The 21,195-nt window shown below is 32.1% G+C and overlaps 1 protein-coding gene and 1 long non-coding RNA gene across 3 annotated transcripts in view; one reads left to right on the forward strand and one right to left on the reverse strand.

The window, feature by feature from the left end:
• The window catches only part of LOC118182814 (uncharacterized), a 263,465-nt gene that overhangs the window by 21,300 nt on the left and 220,970 nt on the right, over nt 1-21,195 (reverse strand). For both annotated transcript variants that reach the window (XM_085813015.1, XM_085813016.1), the window contains 6 exons: nt 17,781-18,042; nt 15,420-15,551; nt 11,875-12,076; nt 10,036-10,132; nt 4,633-4,858; nt 223-829 (listed from right to left, as the gene is read on the reverse strand). In XM_085813015.1, the coding sequence (XP_085669141.1) occupies nt 223-829; nt 4,633-4,858; nt 10,036-10,132; nt 11,875-12,076; nt 15,420-15,551; nt 17,781-18,042 (1,526 nt within the window). The remainder of the gene's footprint in view (nt 1-222; nt 830-4,632; nt 4,859-10,035; nt 10,133-11,874; nt 12,077-15,419; nt 15,552-17,780; nt 18,043-21,195) is intronic.
• Nucleotides 10,050-21,195, forward strand: part of LOC118182816 (uncharacterized) — a 33,496-nt gene continuing 22,350 nt past the window's right edge. The window contains exon 1 of the long non-coding RNA XR_004757125.2: nt 10,050-10,177. This is a non-coding gene — a long non-coding RNA (uncharacterized LOC118182816). The remainder of the gene's footprint in view (nt 10,178-21,195) is intronic.

A 21,195-nucleotide genomic window follows, 5' to 3' on the forward strand; every position in this document is an offset into this window, starting at 1 on the left:
AATATTACACATCTAAATAATAAGAATTCAACTCAACTCAATATTACACAAATAGTTGAATTCAACTAATTTTTGTCGAATATTTTTAGGTAGTTTTAATTAGGATAATTTTGAATGGGACATACTATTTGTATTAAGAGGCAACAATTCACTACTGCTGCTTTTTTATTTGTATCTTACCGAGTATGTCAAAGACATGAATGGGAAGATTTGCAAAATTACCTGTTTTTTTGGTTGGCACATGAATGGTGTTTTTGCCTCTCCTAGATTCACACCTACTTTGGGGACATAATTTCTTTTTATGCACATCTTCGGACACACATGTTGTGGAGTAATCTGATGACAACGTCGTTTCTTCGACGCATAATCCCATGCGCTGACGAGACAACGTAGTATCTGGTTCAGACCATATATCCGAATCAGATGATAAGAATATACCTCCTTTGAGTTCTGAATTTCCAACAGGTATCAAATCCATCATATCAATAGATCTAACACATCTGTTGTTCACTACACCGCTGCTTTCATCTGAAGCTCCTCTTTCTTCAGACTGCTCATATGACATCAAGACGGAATCGCTGAAACTTCCAAAACTGACAGATCTTTCAATAATATTGCTGGAATTTTCTCTAGTATTAATGCTACCATCAGAACCATAGTTTTCAGTGATTTTTAGTCCCCTTGGGAATGGCGGAGAAACCACAGTTGGTCTGGTAAGCTTCTTTGACTGTTTATTGGCATCGCTGGATGTTGTTCCCTGGTTGACTTCTCTGTCATTTAGCAGCAAAATAATTTCATCACTGTCAGAACTTGCACCTTGGATTGACACCTAAAGAGTAAACAAATCTCAAATGCTTAATAACGTCTATTAAAAAATTCCTTACATGTTTAATAAATCCAGTCTACTCAAAAGCATATGTTAGATAGACTGTTGGGAAGAAAACAGGATGGTCTATAATGGATAAAAGTTTACGAAACATTAAATAAAGTTAATTAAGAAGGTACTAAAAGAACTCAAAACGATCCTGAAAGCAAATTGAAGAAAACGGTTGAAGCAGGACAAACTTGCTCTCTTTTATGATATTTCGTTAACAAGTCAGTTTTTTAATTTGCTAATCGAGCTGGTTTTCAACTGTTTATAAACTGTTATCATCTATCAACTGTATGAGTATTTATGTCGATTAATTAAGTTTAACAGAATCGTATTTTCTTGCGTTAAGTGGAACGCTTTCTTGTCAACCAACGTATTGTGTACACATGAATGTAATCTTACTGACAAAAATAACATACAGGAATTGGATTCTATACTCGGAAGATGTTTATAATAATGCCAAATTAGCAGAAAATAAAAAAGAATACAAATTCAGAGCATTCAATAAATATACACTGCTATTTTTCCCCGCGCAGTCAACATTTACATTGAAAGGTTTAAATAAGAAATTTAATAAAACTAATAAAAATGACAGAAATTTGTTAAAACATGACCATTTTTTAGCAAAAATAATAGAGAAAATTTTTTATCTACACACACTTGACACAACAGACATCTAAGCGAGAATATTTTAATATATTTCCGCCAGTTTTGGAATAAATGGGATTCAACGGATATAAATTTATAATTTTAAACCTGCTTTGTAGAGCTAGGGACAGGTTATAAAGGAGTTAAATAGTAACACGCACGTTACGGAGTAGGTTTTAAAATTTTTTATCAGAATTTTCATTAAATATGATTTTTTGATGGGACCTATTATGCAAGTACAGTCAATGCCTCACCGATATGGGTAACGAGAGGCTGTACGCACGTCCTAAGCCTTAGCCAATTAATGGGAAAACATATCTCGTAAATTTTGATTTAAAGCAAATTAACTGATTTTCTTAAAATGGTTTCAAATATTTATTTTGTCTATGCATTAAGATTTAAAATTCTGCTTCATTTTTTTATATAAATCAACAAAACGTGTCCGGACAAGTTGTAACATGTTGCAACTTGTTTATTGCAACAACCGAGATTTTAGTTATTAGAACCTTTCTTATTTAAATGATAACGTGCAAATTACTCTTTTCTATTTACAAATTTTTTCCCTGAATATAAAAATCGATTTATCACCCTCAAAGATTAGACCACACCCTAAAGCTTCACCTAAGAAGCAGTTTAACAGAGGCCGACAAAAAAGGAAATCTGCCATCCTAGTTGACACTCGAAAAATAAGCATCAGAAAAAGAACATGAAGATGTACTTAATAGAAAACGAAAAAGAAGAGAAAGATAAAGGAAAGGAAAAGGATAAAGGAAAAAATACAAAAATTAAGCAAAAAGCTAAAATAGATGAAGAAGAGGATTTTGAACTCAAATACAGATTCTGAAACAGAAAAGCGGTTTTAACTTGCGAAGAGGCTTTCGACAACTCTAGTGAGGAACGGGCGCAATGCTTAGTTTGCAAAATGTGGGCACACTTTAAGTGTGTGAGGGAAAACTATCTTTTGTTTGCGTTAACTGAAATCCGTATGAAGATTGACTTTTATTTAATTGTTTAATAATTTTATCTTTGTTTTACGATAAACCACTTGATATCATTCAGTGTCAGTATATCAAGTAATAATCATCACCAAATGTATCTAAAACAAGGTCGTTTTTATTGTTACTGTTTGCCCCAAGTCCTGGGCAAATTGTAACAGATAAATATTTGTATTGGTATTGGTATTATTCAATTATCGCAAGGCACACGAGGGCTATCTGCCTAAAGAGAGGGATGCCTTCGTGGAGGACTTTCTAAGGGAAACTGGCTCGTATACACGTTACACATGGGGAAAACCATAAAAACGCCCATGTAGCCAGCCCATTCGCGGGATTCGAACCTCGGACCGAACTACCAGTGTTCAGCGTCTTTACCGCTCGACCGCTGGTGGGCCAACAGATGAATAGTTTTGATAAAATATTTTTTTATTCTAAAATCAGGAAAATTGCTGAATGTTTGTTTTAGTAATATGATGAACGAATAGTTATAAAAAATTGCAGTTATAATCAAGAAATTTGAAATATTTTTAAAAATAGACACATTTTTATAAAAATTAAAAAAAATACTCAGTGTTCGAATATTTCTTTAAATGCGTTAAATATGATGCCCGAAAGCAAAAGCGTTCCAAGTTTTATAATTAATTTGCACTTTTTTTGACAACAGATGATGTTAAAACAAATATCTATATATTGTTGCGTGCGTACGGGCTCGTAATAGATTGAATGCACAAAGGTCGTATGATAGGTTGATTAAATGTATTTTATCAAAAGAAACACTTCAGTGTTCTCTAAATTTCCACAGAAATACTTGTACAGGTGTTTCCTAAAACACAGAGTTACAATCAGTAGTTACACTTTAAACTACTAAAAACGTTAAACACAACTCAAGCAAAGCGTATCTAAAAGGCGAAGCTTTCAATACTCCGAAGTCTCTAACTCACAACAACAACTGCTGAGGGCAGATGCTCTCTCAGGTGTTATACAGTTTTCCCCCGGCCGCCGAGGTATTTCTAGTACTTTCTGCTTCTCGAAATTACTAGAAGGCCTATATGAGGGCCAGATACGGTTACAGCTAATATAGTGACCAATGATATTTATTCAGTTACAATACCTATTACGGATATACAGGAGCGGGACCAAAAAATCACCAAATATTAGCAAAGTTTGGCGACTTTTGGCGATTTCTTGCTTAATTTGGCAACAAAAATTATTTGTCAAAAACGTTGGCAGCTTGGCGATGTCCCGTCAATTATTGAGATAGCCATTTACTCAATGTTGAATAGATTTTCACCTATGTTTTTACTTTTTTTTGCACAACATCCTCCCTCGAGATTTTCATGTTACATTATACAGAAAAATAAATAATTTCACATGTAATTTCAGTAAAATTATCAGTATATGTACAAAATTTGTAAATAATATTTATCATACTTTCGTAAATATAGAGGCCGAGCTATAATGGCTTCTGGGAATTTAATGTACTACTACATTGTGATAGAAAAGAAAAAAAACGGTACAGTTAATGGTATACTGGAAAGCCTTCCTTTGTACAGAGTTGTATAGAAAAGTGTACAGTGTTTTTGAATTCTTCATTCGTTCTATGAGATAGTCTAGATGTAGGATTGATTTATTCGTTCTTTGAAATATTCTCTTCGAGACACGGCCAATGTCTATCTTGTAATTCACTTGGGACATGTTCATTTTACCTTAGCTAGATTTTCTGAGTTATAACAGCAGCAATGTATTGTTTCATTAGCATTTAAATCTCAAGTTAACTAGAGTGCGGCGTCGAGTTTGAAACATATTCCATAATTATGATAATGATCTAAAAATGCCGTTACCAACAACCAACAATACTAATCGCCGCCTCATAACTGACCTTGAAGCCATATGATATGAGTTCACATTTTAGTTTCCTACGTTTAGAACCTAACATATTCCTAAGTTTATTGACACTACAAACATTTATAATAAGTCTAATAATACGATAAACAGTATTAATAGAATTTTAATGGCTATCACTCATTTGGGTTAGGTAATGTTATTCAAACTATTCTAAACTAACCTTTATAAAATATCGAATTGACGAAATCTGAATGAAACGTTGTTCATACTTACTGATACAGGTGCCACTTCCCCAGCGTCTTTCTGTCGAGGACTAGCAACGTCTGTTGAAGACAGCGAATGAATATTCGTGCTTTTCAGGTCATCAGCTGATACAGAACGTTGACTGACGTAATAATCTCTGGATTGTTGAGGAAAGAAACTAATATCTTCAAAACTTTCGTGATGAGCTTCCAGCATGTAGCTTGGCGAGGGTTCCTCGTTGGAGTATACTTGACTCCTAATTCGAACATTTTGAAGAGATATTAGTCAGGATTTTAAGAGATTTCAGTCAGGTAAATTTTAAACCATAACTCTTCTTCTAGTATTTAAGCTACCAAACTATTTGGCCTATCACTGAAGAAATAAATGCGTATTACATAAACACTGAGATTACTTACAATTTCAAAAATTTCAGTGATGTAACAAGCAAGAAATGAATGGAAACAGTTTTGAAGATTTTATGTTAAACTGTTATTACAAAGTGGGAAATAAATTTTTGTATTTTAGAGCTGCTTATTTTATGTCTTTTACATAAATGTAAAATATTCATTAACAACGTACTATATGAATAACTTTTGAAACATAAAATAAATAATTCATTATCAGATGAAAATTTTCGTCAGATCATAAGTGTAAAAAGGAGTTAATTATATCTACTGAAATATTACCTTTATTAATTAATGCAGATAAATTTGTTTGAAATGGTTGCATACAAGTTATTAAAAAAGATTCAGGTTGTGATAATTTTGGTCCTGTGACACATTATAAAATACTCGAACTTAAATTCTTATTAGAATCACAAAGGAAAAAATGTTTGCAAGAAAAGTGTTTTTTACACTAAAATTAGTCAATTAAAATTATTTAATCTCATTCGAATAACTGAGTAAGAGTTTTGGGGACCATTTGGAAATGTTTTTAAAGCGATCTACGCAAGCTAGGTTTTCAAATGCAACTTTCTAAAGCATTTCTTTTATGACAAAAAAATATAAGTGCAGATGAGAGAATTTCAAATATTCATTTGCATAAATGTTAATATTCGAAAATTTTTATTTAAGGTTGTACGTTTTTTGAATTTGTTCAAAATTTTCCATAACTAATTTTTTCCTTCAAGTGAGAGTGGTAGAAATCACATAATTTTGAGAAAATTTCTTTCAGAGTTAATTTTGCATAACATAAACGTGATTTTTTTTTCTTAAGAGATCTGTATTAGGTTAAAAAATTGTTTTTTTATAATTTTCTTTGGAAAGTGTATGCGTAAATATTTAAATTTCTTATATTTTTGCTGAAAAAGTAACGCGTGACCAAAATTATTGAGCCTGAAACCTTATTTTATTTGATTCATTTCTTGAACTGGTAGTAAAAGTTTTCAATAATTAGTTGAAAATATGGTACTTTTCCGTTTCGCCGGCGCAAATCTCGCCAAGCAGTCTTTGCTGGCGACAACATACAGTATACACATAAAAAATGTTAATAAATGTTAGTTTTAAGAATTTTTTAATTTTGAAGGTATAAACAGTTTAGTATGGTTTAAAATTTTGTAAAAAGCCAATAAATAAAGACAATAAATTTGTAAAAAGACATTAATTTAAGAATTTACTATGCTATCGCGGTTCAACATCCTGATTCGCCGGTTCGTATCACGTAACCCCAAGGGATCTCATCTCACGTAAACTACGCTACAAAAATATAATTCTCTACACTAATTTCAAGTTAAATCTTAATTTTGATTACAAGTTTAAATGCAAGAATTATTTCAATTCGTACAAATAGCTTACTGAGAAACTATGTAAAACCGTAGTGCTTCACTTCGCTAGTGCATTCTCATTAGAATGGATAAATTTAACCCTTGATTTTGCCTTTTCTATATTTTCACCTGAGCGGTGTGATTGCATCCTAATTGACTTAATTACCGCGAATGGTCTTAGGGCATAAAATTTAATTATCTTTGTAAATATTCTATGTAATTTTATGCCAGTATTGAAAGAAACAATCAATCTGGTAAGAAATGGCTGCGACTTGTTTTGAAAATGAGGTGTAAAAGGTTACCAGCGAAGATATTCCGTTTGGCATCAGTTGTGCCATTATTGGCGACTTTATCGTTTGCGCCGGCAAAACGGAAAAGTACCGAAAATATTTTAGTCGAGCATTTTTTACGAAGGAACTTCTGTGTATTCAGAGTTATTGAAAAATATATGATAAAAATGTTAAAGCAGGCACAGGGGACAGAAATAAGCAGATTTTCAAACGGGATGTCTGAACTCAAAATTGTGCATTGAGGTAATACAGAGCATTCTTGGAAGGCATTATGCTGTCTTAAATCATATTTCGCCAAGCAGATGTCGAGCAGTATGCATTGCTAAGCGAACTTATAGCTCACCGGCGGCTTACTAGGACTAATCGGGTATCGTCCGGAATCTGCAACTGTACAACGCGAGAACTCTTTGGCGCTTCAGAAGCGCAGCATCAGGAGTTTAATAGAGACTTTTGTTGATGTTGTATACTGACATTTGAGCATCTTAAACTGATATTTAAACATTTTGCACAGTACAATAATTGTATACTGATGCACACACTGCAGCTTTTACATAGATATTATGCACTAATCATTAAACATTACCGTGGTGCATTTTATATGCACCTAGATTTAAACATTGGGAATATAATGTTACAATGATGTTTGTTTTACACATGCGTACGTTGTTGCACGTACGTAAACATTTCACACTAATAGTCAAGAATTTTGCACTCATTTTACTCTTGATTACAGACCAGTTCTACAATGATACATATATATACACATAAATATATATATATAAATAAATAAGTAAAAACACGTACGCACATAAGTTACCCTAGAGAATTTTACATATATAGTTGCTGTGGATACGTTAGTTACTTCAAAGTGTTCATATACAAACTTGCATCATATACACACTACACAAGAGCAGTAGTACCATACAACAAGACATCCATGAGTAAGACAGTTAGTACTGAAGATTGGGCAGAAATCAGTAGTGCACTAGGTGACATGACAAAGGTCCTGTCCTAAAGCTTGCAATTTTCCCATTATGAGTTTAAGTTTTTCGAGTACAGCAGGCTGCTTAATGAAGAAGCGCATGAATGATGCATCATCAACTGACAGCCGCATGTGCTACTCGTCTGTGAGTGGGTATGCTGTTATATAATGGCCTGGAGTACCAATCTTGCTGCACACTAAGAGGTTAGATGACACAAATCTCCTTTTACAGAAATACTCTGGGAAGAATAATCTCCTAGTACCTCATTTGAACAGTTGCTCCATTTCCATTTGCAATGCCATAGGTAAAAATGTAGTTCAGCGTTCATAATACTCGAAACCCGCAAGAAGAATGCCGATTTTCGCCAGCACAACGTTTAGCGTTCATGTAGCGATGCATACCCCTCGAAATTCGCAAGGAAAATGACGACTTATTCCACAACGTTTTTATCTTACTAACGCATTGTTCAATTTGGGCATAGATATTCAATTACCAAATCCTCTTATTTCTTTTTGCCATACTTTTTTTAATCGCTCTCTCTCTATATATAATTTATTAATTTATAATGTAATGCAAACTTAATTAATATGTAGAATTTATGCATAATTGACACAGTATAAGACTTATATGTTTTAATAATAAGTACTTACTATTTCTCATAATAAACGTTCACTACTTCTCACGTTTGTAATCACATTCTAATACATTTTAGATAAAAGCGGAAAGCACGAGCCGAAAAAAAAAAAACAATTAACACAATAAAATCCGTTGAAGCGCTGTCGGGATGTTGCAAGCTAGTGCAAGACAATCCGCTGTTACGAGAGAGCTCAGTGTGCATAGAGTATCATCAACAGAAATCACTATCAAAGGGATCTAAACCCATGTAGAATACGTGGGTCTGGTCGACGGAGGATTACACCAACGGCAGACGACCGCTTCCTGTTGCTATGTAAAAGATGTCGTAGATCACTAACAGCAAGACAGCTGGCGTCGCATCTCTCTGCTGCTGCAGGCAGCCCATATCCCGCCAAAATGTATCGCCTCAACCGCATGAAGGTGGACTGTACGCCTGACGTTTGTCTATATCTATCGGTTGAATTGGGCCTGTGAACATCGCAGCTGGACACCAGAACAGTAGAGCCACGCAGTCTTTACGGACAAGGCTCGATTTAACATCCAAAGCGATTACCGAAGGACAATGATATGGCAAGAGCCAGCGACATGCTATCGGATGTCAAACATCATCGAAAGATACCTTTACAGAGGATTAGGTATCTTGGAAGCGCTGGGTTAACAACGAATGGGGAAATTCTACACCCTCTTGTACTTTTATCACTGCAATGGGCAGCGACGCGATATTTGTGGTCGGTAACGCCTGCTCGAGTGGTGCGAAGTTACCTGGAAAGTAAAACCATATCACATCTGCCGTGACGTGCTAGATTAGCGGACCTGAATTCCATAGACCACGTGCGGGACTGTTGGGACGACAAACACTAGGTTGCAGCGTGCCTTAAGGCACCCTACACAAGCTCCGACATGAATTACTACAATGGGCACTACTACCACAACAAGCGATCAACGACACTATTGCTAGCTGGTTTCGCCGTTATCAAGCATGTAACTCAGCTAGAGGACATCATACCCGTTATTTTCGTGATATTTCCATTACCCATTCTTTCGACCCGTTTTGTCTTTCGCAATGTTGATGGTCGTATACATGTGCATTTGTATGTCTTTGCTTTATTGTTTGCTATGTGCTCTAGTAATGCCACACCAACTCCTTGGATCCCAATTTCACCGCATATCTATTAAATAGCTTTTGTTTTACTTCGTGTTTTGCCTTTGTTGCTTATTTTTTGAGCAGGACTGTAATATTTGAAGATAGTTTTTATTTGATTCTGGCAGATTTCAAGCATAACTTCTGCGATTCCAAACTCAATAAAATTTGCTATATGTTTCTATGCTGCATATATATCTTAAAGTTATGAACTTTTAAGGTTTCACAAGTGCTTATAGTCTGGTAATACAGTTTTTAGTAAGGTGCCCGAAAGATTGAAAATCTAATGAAACTAGAATGGTAGTACAAAGAAAAGCTAGCATTTACTCACTGAAGCTAATAAATGCAAGAAATTCGAGCCAATAAACCTTAGATAAGTCGTGTCATGAATTTAGAAGAAAGTCAAAAAGAATAGAGAAAGCAAAAATAAGTTTTGCTTAAAAAAACAAATCCACCTAAATTTAGAAAGAAAACTACAATGCTGCAGTTACTGTACTACATGCACTGATTAGTACTTTTATTAGGCTTAATAATTAACAATTTATAGAGCAAATACACTTATATTCTACTTTTAAGTATTTATTGCTTGAGTACAAATTTTTAATAAATAAAACTATTTACATTTGTTGATCGTCTTCAACAGTTTCTGGTGGTCTGGAATATTCTATATCCAGTTGGCTATTTGAAGACACTCCATCTGGCGCTACTCTTTCCTTGGCTATTCAGATACAGAATGATCCGTAAGGAGTTTATTTAAAATAGAGTAAGTAAAATCAAGTAGTGAAAAAATTTCTAACTAGATTATTATTATTATTTAAATATAACTTACGAAAAGAATCTATTGTATTTATCTTGAATGGATCTCATAGTCACAGACTTGAAATAAGATATTTAGTATCGAATTTTATACTTATTTACAGATTTTTTTATGCTAATTTGTAGTTTTATTTTCTTCGCTCATTTTTCAGAATAAAAGTCGGATATTCAATAAATCTGCCTAATATATTATTCAAGTTTATAACTTTAAATTCCATGAAATATTAGGCCATTAGCGCAATTACTTTGGCATAGTCGGGCAGCATTTTAAACTGAAGGGGAAAAGATTAATGACGTATAATAAAAAAAAAAAAGATTTATTGCATATATACATACTATTGCAATCATATTTTATACTTTATTTAGGTGTTTACACCAAAAATAAATCAATATAACCATTTAGAACCCATATTTTGTTTCTGGTGCAAATTTCGTGGCGATCTTTTTAAGAAAAGATTCAAAGCAATTATTCCTTTTAGCGATTGTATGGTAAAATACTGTATTGCTGCGGAATTTTATAGCGGTATTTCCCATTGCAGGCAAATCCCACAATCACATATTTTACAGCTGATTTTATGATTAAAAAATATTACGATTTCTCTTATAAAATCCGTTTTAACGAGAAACATAGCGAAAATTGAAGTTAAAGTTAAAATTGAAGTTGTTAAAACTGAAGAATCATTTGGCGCTTGGTTGCTATATTTTGGCGCATATTGAAGACTTGGCGACTTTTACCAATTTATTACACTAATACGTAAGTACTCTACATTTTTACTAGAATAAATTTAGATATATGAAGACCGAAATTTAAGATTACAGTTTTTTAGGATTTTTATTAAACATTTTCTTTTCCCGCAGCTTCTCTGTAATATAGTTACACATTCTGTTATAATTACCTGTGGCTTTTAAAAGGACTTGAAAATTACGAAGTCATTTGACATATGTTAAACATAAGTAGGGGGAAAATAATTTTTTTAAGCTACAAATCCGCCTATTTTTAATATAGATATTTTTGATTTGGTAAAAATGTAATGGTTTATCTCATCTCTTTCTCAATAATTCAATCGGGAAAACAAAACAAAACCGTATTTATGTAGGTTGCCGTATTCAATTTAGAAATTCTAACTACTCACCTTCTCCCGTGGGCTTATTAGGACCAATTTTGCACGTTTTAGGGCTGTTTAGTCGCCTATTTTAAAAGCAAGGAACAGAAAAACAAATCGACAGGATCTTACACTTCATACTTTATATTAAGGAGTAAATTTGAATACTCCACAGTTTGCCGAAATTTCTTGAGAAACATTTAAAGTAGTGAACGAGCGGGACATACACTATGTCCAGCCCTCAGGAAAAGGTTGAAGACATGTTTGGATTGGTTAGAGTTCATAAATGTGCTAACAAACACCGTTGAGAGTGGATATCTTTACGCAGTTGTCGCATTAAAAGCAACAAATATTTAATTTTTTGTTAATATTTTACCCGTAATAAAGAAAAATCTTCTTATCTAGAAGCAAGTTTATCAACCGTTTTGGTAATCAACATTTTCGAAGAAAGATGTTTCTCAGTGATCATAAATAAAATATTCAACTACAGTGTGTCAAGTTTGTTAATTTAAGTGAAGTCATTTAAGATTTTTTTACTTACACATTATGTTAGCTGGAGTTTTGAGATGTTTCCCGTAATGCCTGATAAGAGAAAGTGCCGGAAGATTCTTTGGGGAGATATCGATGTGCAATAGCTGATCCAAGAAGTCGGTAACTTCTTTCAGCTGCTCCTGAAGAATACTGCATACGGCTTGTGAATCATTCACTTGCTGCTGGAGTTCTGCAAGCTGCTGTTTGTGGATCTGAAGGCATGAAAACACATATTTCTGTATTTTTAAGTCAATGCATGATTTATTTATTATTACCCGTAGATAATATTAAAATACTTGTGTAAGGTAAAAAGCATATATAAATCAAAATCTTATTTTTAATTTGAAATAGTTTCTTAAGTTTATACTTTAAGTTAGTTACTTCCATTGTTTGTCTTAAAATAGTGTGCGCTTATGATAAATCGCTTTAAACTGCATCATTTAAAAATTAATCTGTCTCATGTGGTTCTTGCATAATGCTAATGACGAAGGTATTTACATAACGCCTCAAACAATAATAATTTCAAATTTGCAAATCCAAACTTAAAATTAATTAGAAAATCAATCGAAAGCTTAACCAAAACTAAATCATTCTTAACCAAGCGTTCTCCTATGGCGTATTCTATTTTATACATTAAGTTGTTCATTACATAATTTAAAAACATAAAGAATTAGTTCAAATTAAACTTTTTATACATTTCAAATTTTAATTACACATATTTGATTTTATTATAACTGTTCATGTTCATAAATAATTAATATTTTTAATATGTACTATATACAAAATATATAACAATAATAAACATAATAATAATAAACATTGTATTTTCTTAGGATGGTACACTAAAGCAATTTACGAATTCGATTTTCAAATTACATAAAGGGTTACGAAACGGATTACTGTAATCCCAAGTAACTTAACTTAGATTCCTTTTTTGATCAAATAATTGGTAAGAATTTCCCTTTTCTTTTATAAATAGATGAAATTATTTATTTGTACAAGAATTTTGATTCGCCTTAAGAAAAAAAAAAAAAATTTACTTTTCGTTTTGTTAGGGAATTTTCCGGGAATTTGCTTTTTGTTTTGTTATTGACAGAATTAATTAATTATTTTTATTTAGTTTAACACACATTTTAATAAATTCATTAAACTCTAAAGCTAAATTATTTGTTTATTGCAAATTAAAATGTAATAAGCTCGAAAATTACATAAAGCTAGTAATATATGAAACCATTTTATCAATACATCATTTTCCGTAAAAACTCGTGAGATTTTGTAAACAGTATAGATGAGCAAACAGATGTTAGCAAGCTAATGCTTGAAATGCAAAACAGATATAAAAACTGATAGGAAAGATTTTTCTTCATTGCTTTCACAGTTTATAAATTAAACTTTTAACTATCAGACATAATACTGAAGCTTATTATTGAATTAGTTTTTAGAGATTAGTTACATCATTAATTTTGCCTATAAATTACATAAATTGATCTATGATAGCAGAGTAACCAAATTATGTTAAAATAAAATTGAACTATTATAGCAGAGTAACCGAATTAAGTTAAACACTTTTCCCCTTTCACTGCATCTATCTTTCCATATCTACTGAGTGACATACAGATAACTGGAATTGGAATGATTTACGACATGAACACTTCCAGGGCATATGAAAAGAACCAGTTACTTTCTAATTTAAAATTTATGGAACTTGAAGCAGCTGGATGGTTATTGATGTTTATGGAACGGGGACATAACCAATGATAATTACAAATGTTGTAACTTCCATATTAAGACTCTAGAATGATTCATTTTCCAGTTTTAAAATAAACCTCTACAGAAAAAGTTCTTGATTTAAGTGCAGGGGGTTTGAATATTTCAGTGTTTAGCCAGTGGAGCTATAGTAATTACTGTCGTAATTTGCTTTATCTGTAGAGCTACTTACCTTTATTGAAAGATAAATATTCTATGATCATAAATTCGAAATTCAAGAAGAACAGAGGCAGTTAACAGAATAAGATTTAAAATGTTATTAACTGCAAGCGAATGACATGAGTTGTTAATAACATGAACATATGAATAACATATTTATATGAGTATTATTAGAAACTTGATGATTTACATTTGAAACGAAATATGTAAAACTGTAAAATATTTCGTTAAGAGTGAACTATATAATGTGCACGTATTTATAATTTATAAAAAAAAGATGATTCCAATAATGGTATACGATGAATAATTGATACAAACATCATATTTAACTATAAGTAATAGTTGGGTGCTTTATGATTATTTGCAACCCCAAAAGAAAAGTCACGAATTAAACTGGTGTCCAGTTTTTCACCAAGAAAATGCCTGAAAAGCAAAAGTCATTTCCAAAATGGCGGCGCACTAAAAATTTTAAAGAAGAGCAGTCAATCAATAAAATTAAAAAAAGCAAGTAACGTCTGTAATAAAACACTTTTTCGATAAAACTTTCTTTTTTGTGAAGTTGTTCTCCCCATGCATACAGCGATCTGTTTTCGCTTCAATAAACATAAAAGAATTGCACAAACTCGGCGTTGCCCAACGGCCAAAACAGCCATTTGTTACGCGCGTACTTGAGTTTTCTTTTTGTTCTGTTGTTCTTACATGTACACAACGATCTGTGATGAGCATAACTGGGTTGCTATATAAGTACATTTTAGCAACACAGTGGGTTGCCACACAACATTTTGGTGACATTTTGCTTTGCCTCATGAATACTTTCGAGGGAAAGCAAATAGTCAAAAAACGGCAACAGTTGTTAACTGGAAGATATTCATCGAATTTAAATAAAGGCTGAAAGCGTATAAAGTAAATATAGGTTTGAAATTTAAAAAAATAGCAGACAAAATATTTTAAAAACGGTTTTTAATAATTACTTTTAATTCTTCAGTTAATTTACTTCTCTTATAATAAAATTACTGTTCTTAATGTTAAAAATGAATCCTTATATATTCAGGTCAAATTTCTATTAAGTAGTTGAATTAATTTATTCTTATTCAGGTTGAATCTTTTGTGACTAGACCCAAGAAAGTGCTAAGTATGTGATAAATCATATTTGTATGAAATTTTTGCATCCCACGAGAATCTTTAATAAGAAAAGCTATGCCAATAAACTTCTCAATGTATACGTTGCGTCATGTTAAATGCCAAGATGCCAAATGTTCTTGCACACAAGAACTGGAAAACAACATTCGACATGAAATTTCAGAAATTAGTGATGACATCTTGCAGGCTTCTCTTCAAAGATAAAGCGTCGCATTCGGTTATGACTGAACGACTCTCAAATTCTCTGTTCCAGTTTCTATGGAATCGACATTCTTCTCATAGTGTAAGGTACGTAATCATATATGTATGCTCAAAATTTTAATAATTTTAATAAAGTCGTTGAGATAATGGTAAGTTCTTGGGTCTAGTACCAAATGAATCATCCTATATTAATTAACTATTTATTTCTTCACTTTTCTCAGGAGGATTGGATTTCACTCAAAATATTCATAATATTAAATAAAAGTAACAAGATGTCAGAATGCTGACCTGTTGGTTTGAAACGGCTGTAGATCCATGTTTGTTTCCTTTCAATTCATTTCTCGCTTGCCTGTGTTTGTGTCGTGGATGGATTATTTTTTCTAATACATCTTCTTCAGACAAAACTTTCCTTCCTGTATGCTAAAAAAGAGGAATGAAGTGAGGAAATCTTTAAACGTTTTAATGATTCAAATTCAAAATAATGAAAATAGTTTAGGTACTTGTATATTAGCTAGAATCCAGCGATACAACGCCAGTAATCTATTGGCGCCTTTCTGCGATGAAATAATTATTCATATCAGAATAATTATGCAAACGTTTGCAAATGTTTATAGCAAAGCACATAATTGCTTAAAAAGAAATGCTCTCATGTGAGACTTTCTAAGGATTTTATTTTAGTTAGAGATATGGAAAATGATATATTGACAAAATAGTTTCATATATTACTAGCTTTATGTAATTTTCGAGCTTGTTACATTCTAATTTGCAATAAACAATTAATTTTGTTTTAGAGTTTAATGAATTTATTAAAATTTGTGTCAAAATAAATAAAAAAGAAATAAATTAATTATGACAACAACAAAACAAAAAGAAAATTGCCTGCTAATTCTTAAGGCGAATAAAATTTCTTGCGCAAATAAATAATTTAATCTATTTATAAAAGATCAGGGAAATTCTTATCAGTTATTTGCTCAAAAAAGGAATCTAAATTAGGTTACTTGGGATTACAGTAATACATTTCGTAACCCTTTATGTGATTTGTAAATTGCTTTAGTGTACCTTCCTAAGAAAATTCCTTATTAAATAAAATTTCTAATCAGGATTTCTGATTTGCATCGAATAGATATTGTTTGGTAACGACATCAAAATCACGTCAGAAAGATTGTCCTCTGTAAGAAATCTGCTAAACCAGAAGGAAAGTGTAATTCCGAGTTCTTATTCTAACATTTGTCGGCGATTGCGTTTTCATCACACATCTTTTGTCATGTGCAGTTTCAAAGGGTGCAGTCATGTGCTTGAGAAATGGTTTGGTTATTTCATTATGACAAAGCATGCGATACCGTCTGCCAAGGACCTTCGTAATAGACCTTCTAATGGAAACTAACTCATATCCACATTACGCTCATGGAAAACCACGAAAATACATTTTCAGCCAACTCATTCGTCTGTCATCGAACCCATGTCGAACTATTATAGTGTTCAGTGACTTTATCGCTAGGACACTGGTGGGCGCATATGAGATTTAGATTTAGTGATGATCAATAATTTGAAGCTTTCAAAGCCCTAAAACTGATAAAACGTTTAATTCAAATTTTAGGAAAATTATTTCAGTTGGCAACCACTTTTCATTATGTTCAAAGTATCTCAATTTTAAATTCTAAGGGGTTTAGACGCTAAAATCGCTGAATGCTGATAATTGGATAAAGATTGGAATCTTAGTGAACAGGTAGGCATTTCGTAGTTTTCTCATATGTTTCGTGAATACCAGCCGATTTTTCTTAGAAAGTTTCCCATGAGAGCATTTCTTTTTAAGCAAACAGTTCTTATGTGCCTTGTTATAAACATTTGTTCCAGTATAAAAAAGAATCAGATTGTTGTGGTTTCAATGCATTTCGGATCCAAATATCAAGTAGTGCAGCTTATGTACTACACTCTTAATTTTCTGGAAATAATTTAACATTCCACAATTAGCGTTTATCTGTGTTAACTTTTAAAATAATTCACCCTCCTCTGTACGTGCTTTGGCTTCAGAAAGATTCTGGGGAAATGTAAAATATCTATGTTGCCTCTCAAATGCCTTCTGTCCATTGTTAAGGAAATGAATTTCACGATTCGTGAATTTTAATTATATACTTCATTTATTAAATTTCATTTGTTTCTTAATGAATATGTATATAAAGGCTATATTCTTAAATTTATTTTTTATTACTCGGATATTTGAAATCTTGATTCAATTACTAACTTTTGATATTATGTAAAAATTTTCCTTTATCTTCTTATTCTTATATGAAAGGTTTGGAAAATGCTACATCTCAAAAATAGTTTATTATGCTTTAATATTCAAAATTAAAATATTTCTTTCTATAAAAAATAAGTTTGAGGTAGAAGCATAATTTTTATGTGATTTTTAGACTTTAGCTGTGGAATCTATCTATTATATACCACATACTTTACTTGTATTAATCCCATATTTTGGATATATCGAAGACAAACCTCGATGTATTGCACTAGCTTGAATTTCATGATCAATACCGTACAATTCTTTCCTGTGCTTTCATCAGTAGAAAAGTAAGGAAAGAAAATTGCATAAATGTCGCAAATAATAAAATTCATAATAAAACGGCAATGAAAATATTTCCCGATGAATACCTCTCGTCTTGTTTTATATAAGGCCTGCAGTTTTTCTGTAACATCCTGATCCCCTAAGAACATAATGCACATTTCTTGTATTTTGCTTTGGGTAAGTTTGAGTCTTTCGTCTTTTTTCTGATATTCCAACTTCGTCGCTTCCATTTCTTCGACCGCGGTGGTCAGCTTGTCGACTAAGGAATTGATTTCCTCGGACATTTTATTCAGGCTGCATTTTTCCTGGTTCAATTCCATTTTGAGAGCTTCCCCTTCCATTTGGCTCCTAAAATAAAACATACGATCATTTTTCAGGCAATTAAAATGAGTAACAAAATCTGAAATTATAAACTATTCATTTACTTTAATTAGGAATTGTTAACATAAATGTATGAGATATTAAACTACAATTTTGCAACGTCTTTAGCTTTCTGCTCCCTTTTCAAGACATAATTTGCTCAGCAGACTTCGAATTTGTTCAGTGCCTCCTATTCTTGCAATATAATACCTTTTGAATGTAATCTGTAGATATTGGCTGAAATGCAGGAAAATGTTTAGGTACTTAATTTTATTGATTAACATTATAAAATTACATGCAATATTAACCAGTTTGTGTAGATTTAATACAATTTGTAGAAAGTTACGTGGGTAATGTTTAAAAGTTTGTTTCAAAAGTGTTAAATGACTAAATTTTAAAAACATTTTCTTATTGCCCACTTACTTCTCAATACACCTTCGTTGCCGTTTTAATTGGTCCAGTAACTTTCTTTTCCTCTCGGACCTCCTCAGCTTCCACTCGTGGGCATTAACACCTATCCCGAGAAACTGTGCATTTAACGAAAATAGTTTACACCAGCGGTTCTCAACCTTTCGACAAACGCGTACCATCTAAATAAAAGCTGAAAATTTAAGTACCACCGCTACATTTTTCAATTTATCAATAGAAATATTAAAATTAAATTTGCCGTTTGCACAACCGATTGGCTATTTGTATGAAATATGCATTCATAAAAATATTTTAGATTAAAAATGGTTTACTATTTTTATTATAAAAATTTAAGTTATAATACTTTAATTCTAAAATTTAGTGCGAAGTTTGAGCCTGTTTAAGAGAGACAAATTTCTTTGTGTTTGGTCTTATTTTCACTTAAATTTAACAGGAAATTAGGATCCACTTTTAATTTTGTATTGTATTTAATTTTTAAATATAACACGGAAGAAAACCGTACCACCAGTTGAGAACTTCTGGTTTATAATATATATAGAATAAAGCTTTTTTCTTTCGTTGTCAGAGAATAGTAAATGAATGTGCATTTGTGCCCTGCTTCGAGAGTTTCAGGATCAAGGAACTGTAACACGGCGTGACCGCTGAAATGGAGTATTTGTTTATGGAGGTTTCACTGTATTTGAAGATCTGGGCAATTACTGATTAGAAAAATATCCCTTGCTATCTAAATTATTATTCTTGTTACTTATCTTTTCGTAATATAAGCAGTTTCATAATTCTTTGAATTGTCACTATTAAAAAATTGTAATGCGAATGTGACTAATTGTGCGCTGGATTCGCCCATTTTGAACACACGCGTAACTGAATAGCAACATTCTAATATCTAGCACATATAAAGTCTGCAAATAATACAGTGATAACTGATAATGCAACCGTAATTATATAATAATTTTTGTATAATTTATATTTTCTAAAAAAGATATTTATTTTACGCAGTTTATATAAAATGTATGAAAGCAGAAATAAGTATAACTTTTGTGCAAGCTCTAAAATACTTTCTAGTCTTATTTATTATTCTAACGGTACTAATTACTTTCTTCGCTAGCACTATACATGTCACCAATATGCACTGTACAAATTTTCACAAAATGTATGGAATAAAAAGACTTGCTTTTCATATTCGAAGTTTTTTGTATGTATGAACTTCATACAGAACTCTCATAAAAATGAACCCAGCATTATATTTTGATTCCAATTGTGTACTGCTATTATAAATAATAAATATGTACCAAAATCCATACATTATAAAGAATTATTGCATTTACTTGTGCATGCTGTTGTGTGCATACGATTAGACCTCAAACTAGCTGTTGGAAAATTTATGGTTCGATTCCCGACAAGGGCAGAATTAGTTTTTAAAGTTTTATGGTTCCGAAAAGCCTAATATTCTTTTCAGTGGCGCTTGCATTAAAATATGAAGGACGTGAATCGTCATCATATGCATATGGTCGACTGAATTACTTGTCTCTCTCCAGTCGCTATTTAAATAGGGAAGAATCTGAGAAATTATCGCATTTCCTCTAGCATGCTGTCGTGGTGTAAGAAGTTAGCATGTTCAACTAGGAAGTGGAAAATCAGTGGTTCGAATCCAAGAGAAGTGAAAATTGACATCACGGTTTTCTGCTTGTATCCAATAGCCTCTACAATGTTTTCCAATCTGTAGTGCATTAATTTTATTGCATGAAAACATACAGCAAACTACACGCTTTCAAAAATAAATTAACCATCTAAAATCTTTCTCAGATCGTTAGCTAATTTATTCTCCGATTTACAAAATATATAGAACTAGACTTAAGCTTTACATCCTTAAATATCTAAGGCTATTTTTCTTGTCCTCTTTTACACATTTTATATTTTCCCGAATTACTGCAAAGTACTACTATCTTGTTGATATTTTAAAAATATTCTTTGCCGACCTTTACCGACTATATTTTAAACCGGAGTATTTACTTTGCCGGAGGAAAACTTTCTTTATTTTTCGGGTACAGGCATTGTGGTTGGCAGTTCCAATATTAGATTCTTTTAGACAGAATTCGTTTAATTTTATTTTCTTTTTTTTTTTTAAGGACTCTTCGTTCAAAAGTATACTCCACATAAAAGGAACTTAAGGCAATAAAATGACAATTTTATGGGCGCCACTGGAGTGCTATTTATTATTATTCTTTCCCGGCTAGCGAAGCATGGCAGGAACCTGAATTTAATTCATTCAATTTATTGCGAGTTTTGAAATTGAACTTTTTTTTAATTTATTGGTATACCAAGTAAAAGCCATTGTTAAAATATACAGCTGTGTGGTTGTATTCATTTTATTCTGAAATATTTAGCAACAACATTTTAATGCTAGACAAAGTATAGTATTAGTTACTGTTATGTTAGCCCTGTTTAGTTTGATTTTTAATTTTGGTTACGAAAAGCGTTCGATGGATGTCTGCCATGAAAAGGGTGCCTCCGTGGAGGATTTTCTATGGGAACCTGTCTTGTATTTACTTATTTATAATGAAAGTTCCGAAACCTCCGTACAGCCAGCCTGTTTAATGGATGAAATGCAGCTTAAGGAAAACTACTACAGCTGATTGGTCTTATCTCTTCGATGGGTGGTGCTCCCATTCTCTAACTGTACCTAGTAAAACTGCTACACATTTTGAAAGTATA

Source organism: Stegodyphus dumicola, chromosome 3 (assembly GCF_044657685.1).
Source record: "Stegodyphus dumicola isolate Sdum_Otavi_A_Nest chromosome 3, ASM4465768v1".
NCBI classification, from domain to species: domain Eukaryota; kingdom Metazoa; phylum Arthropoda; class Arachnida; order Araneae; family Eresidae; genus Stegodyphus; species Stegodyphus dumicola.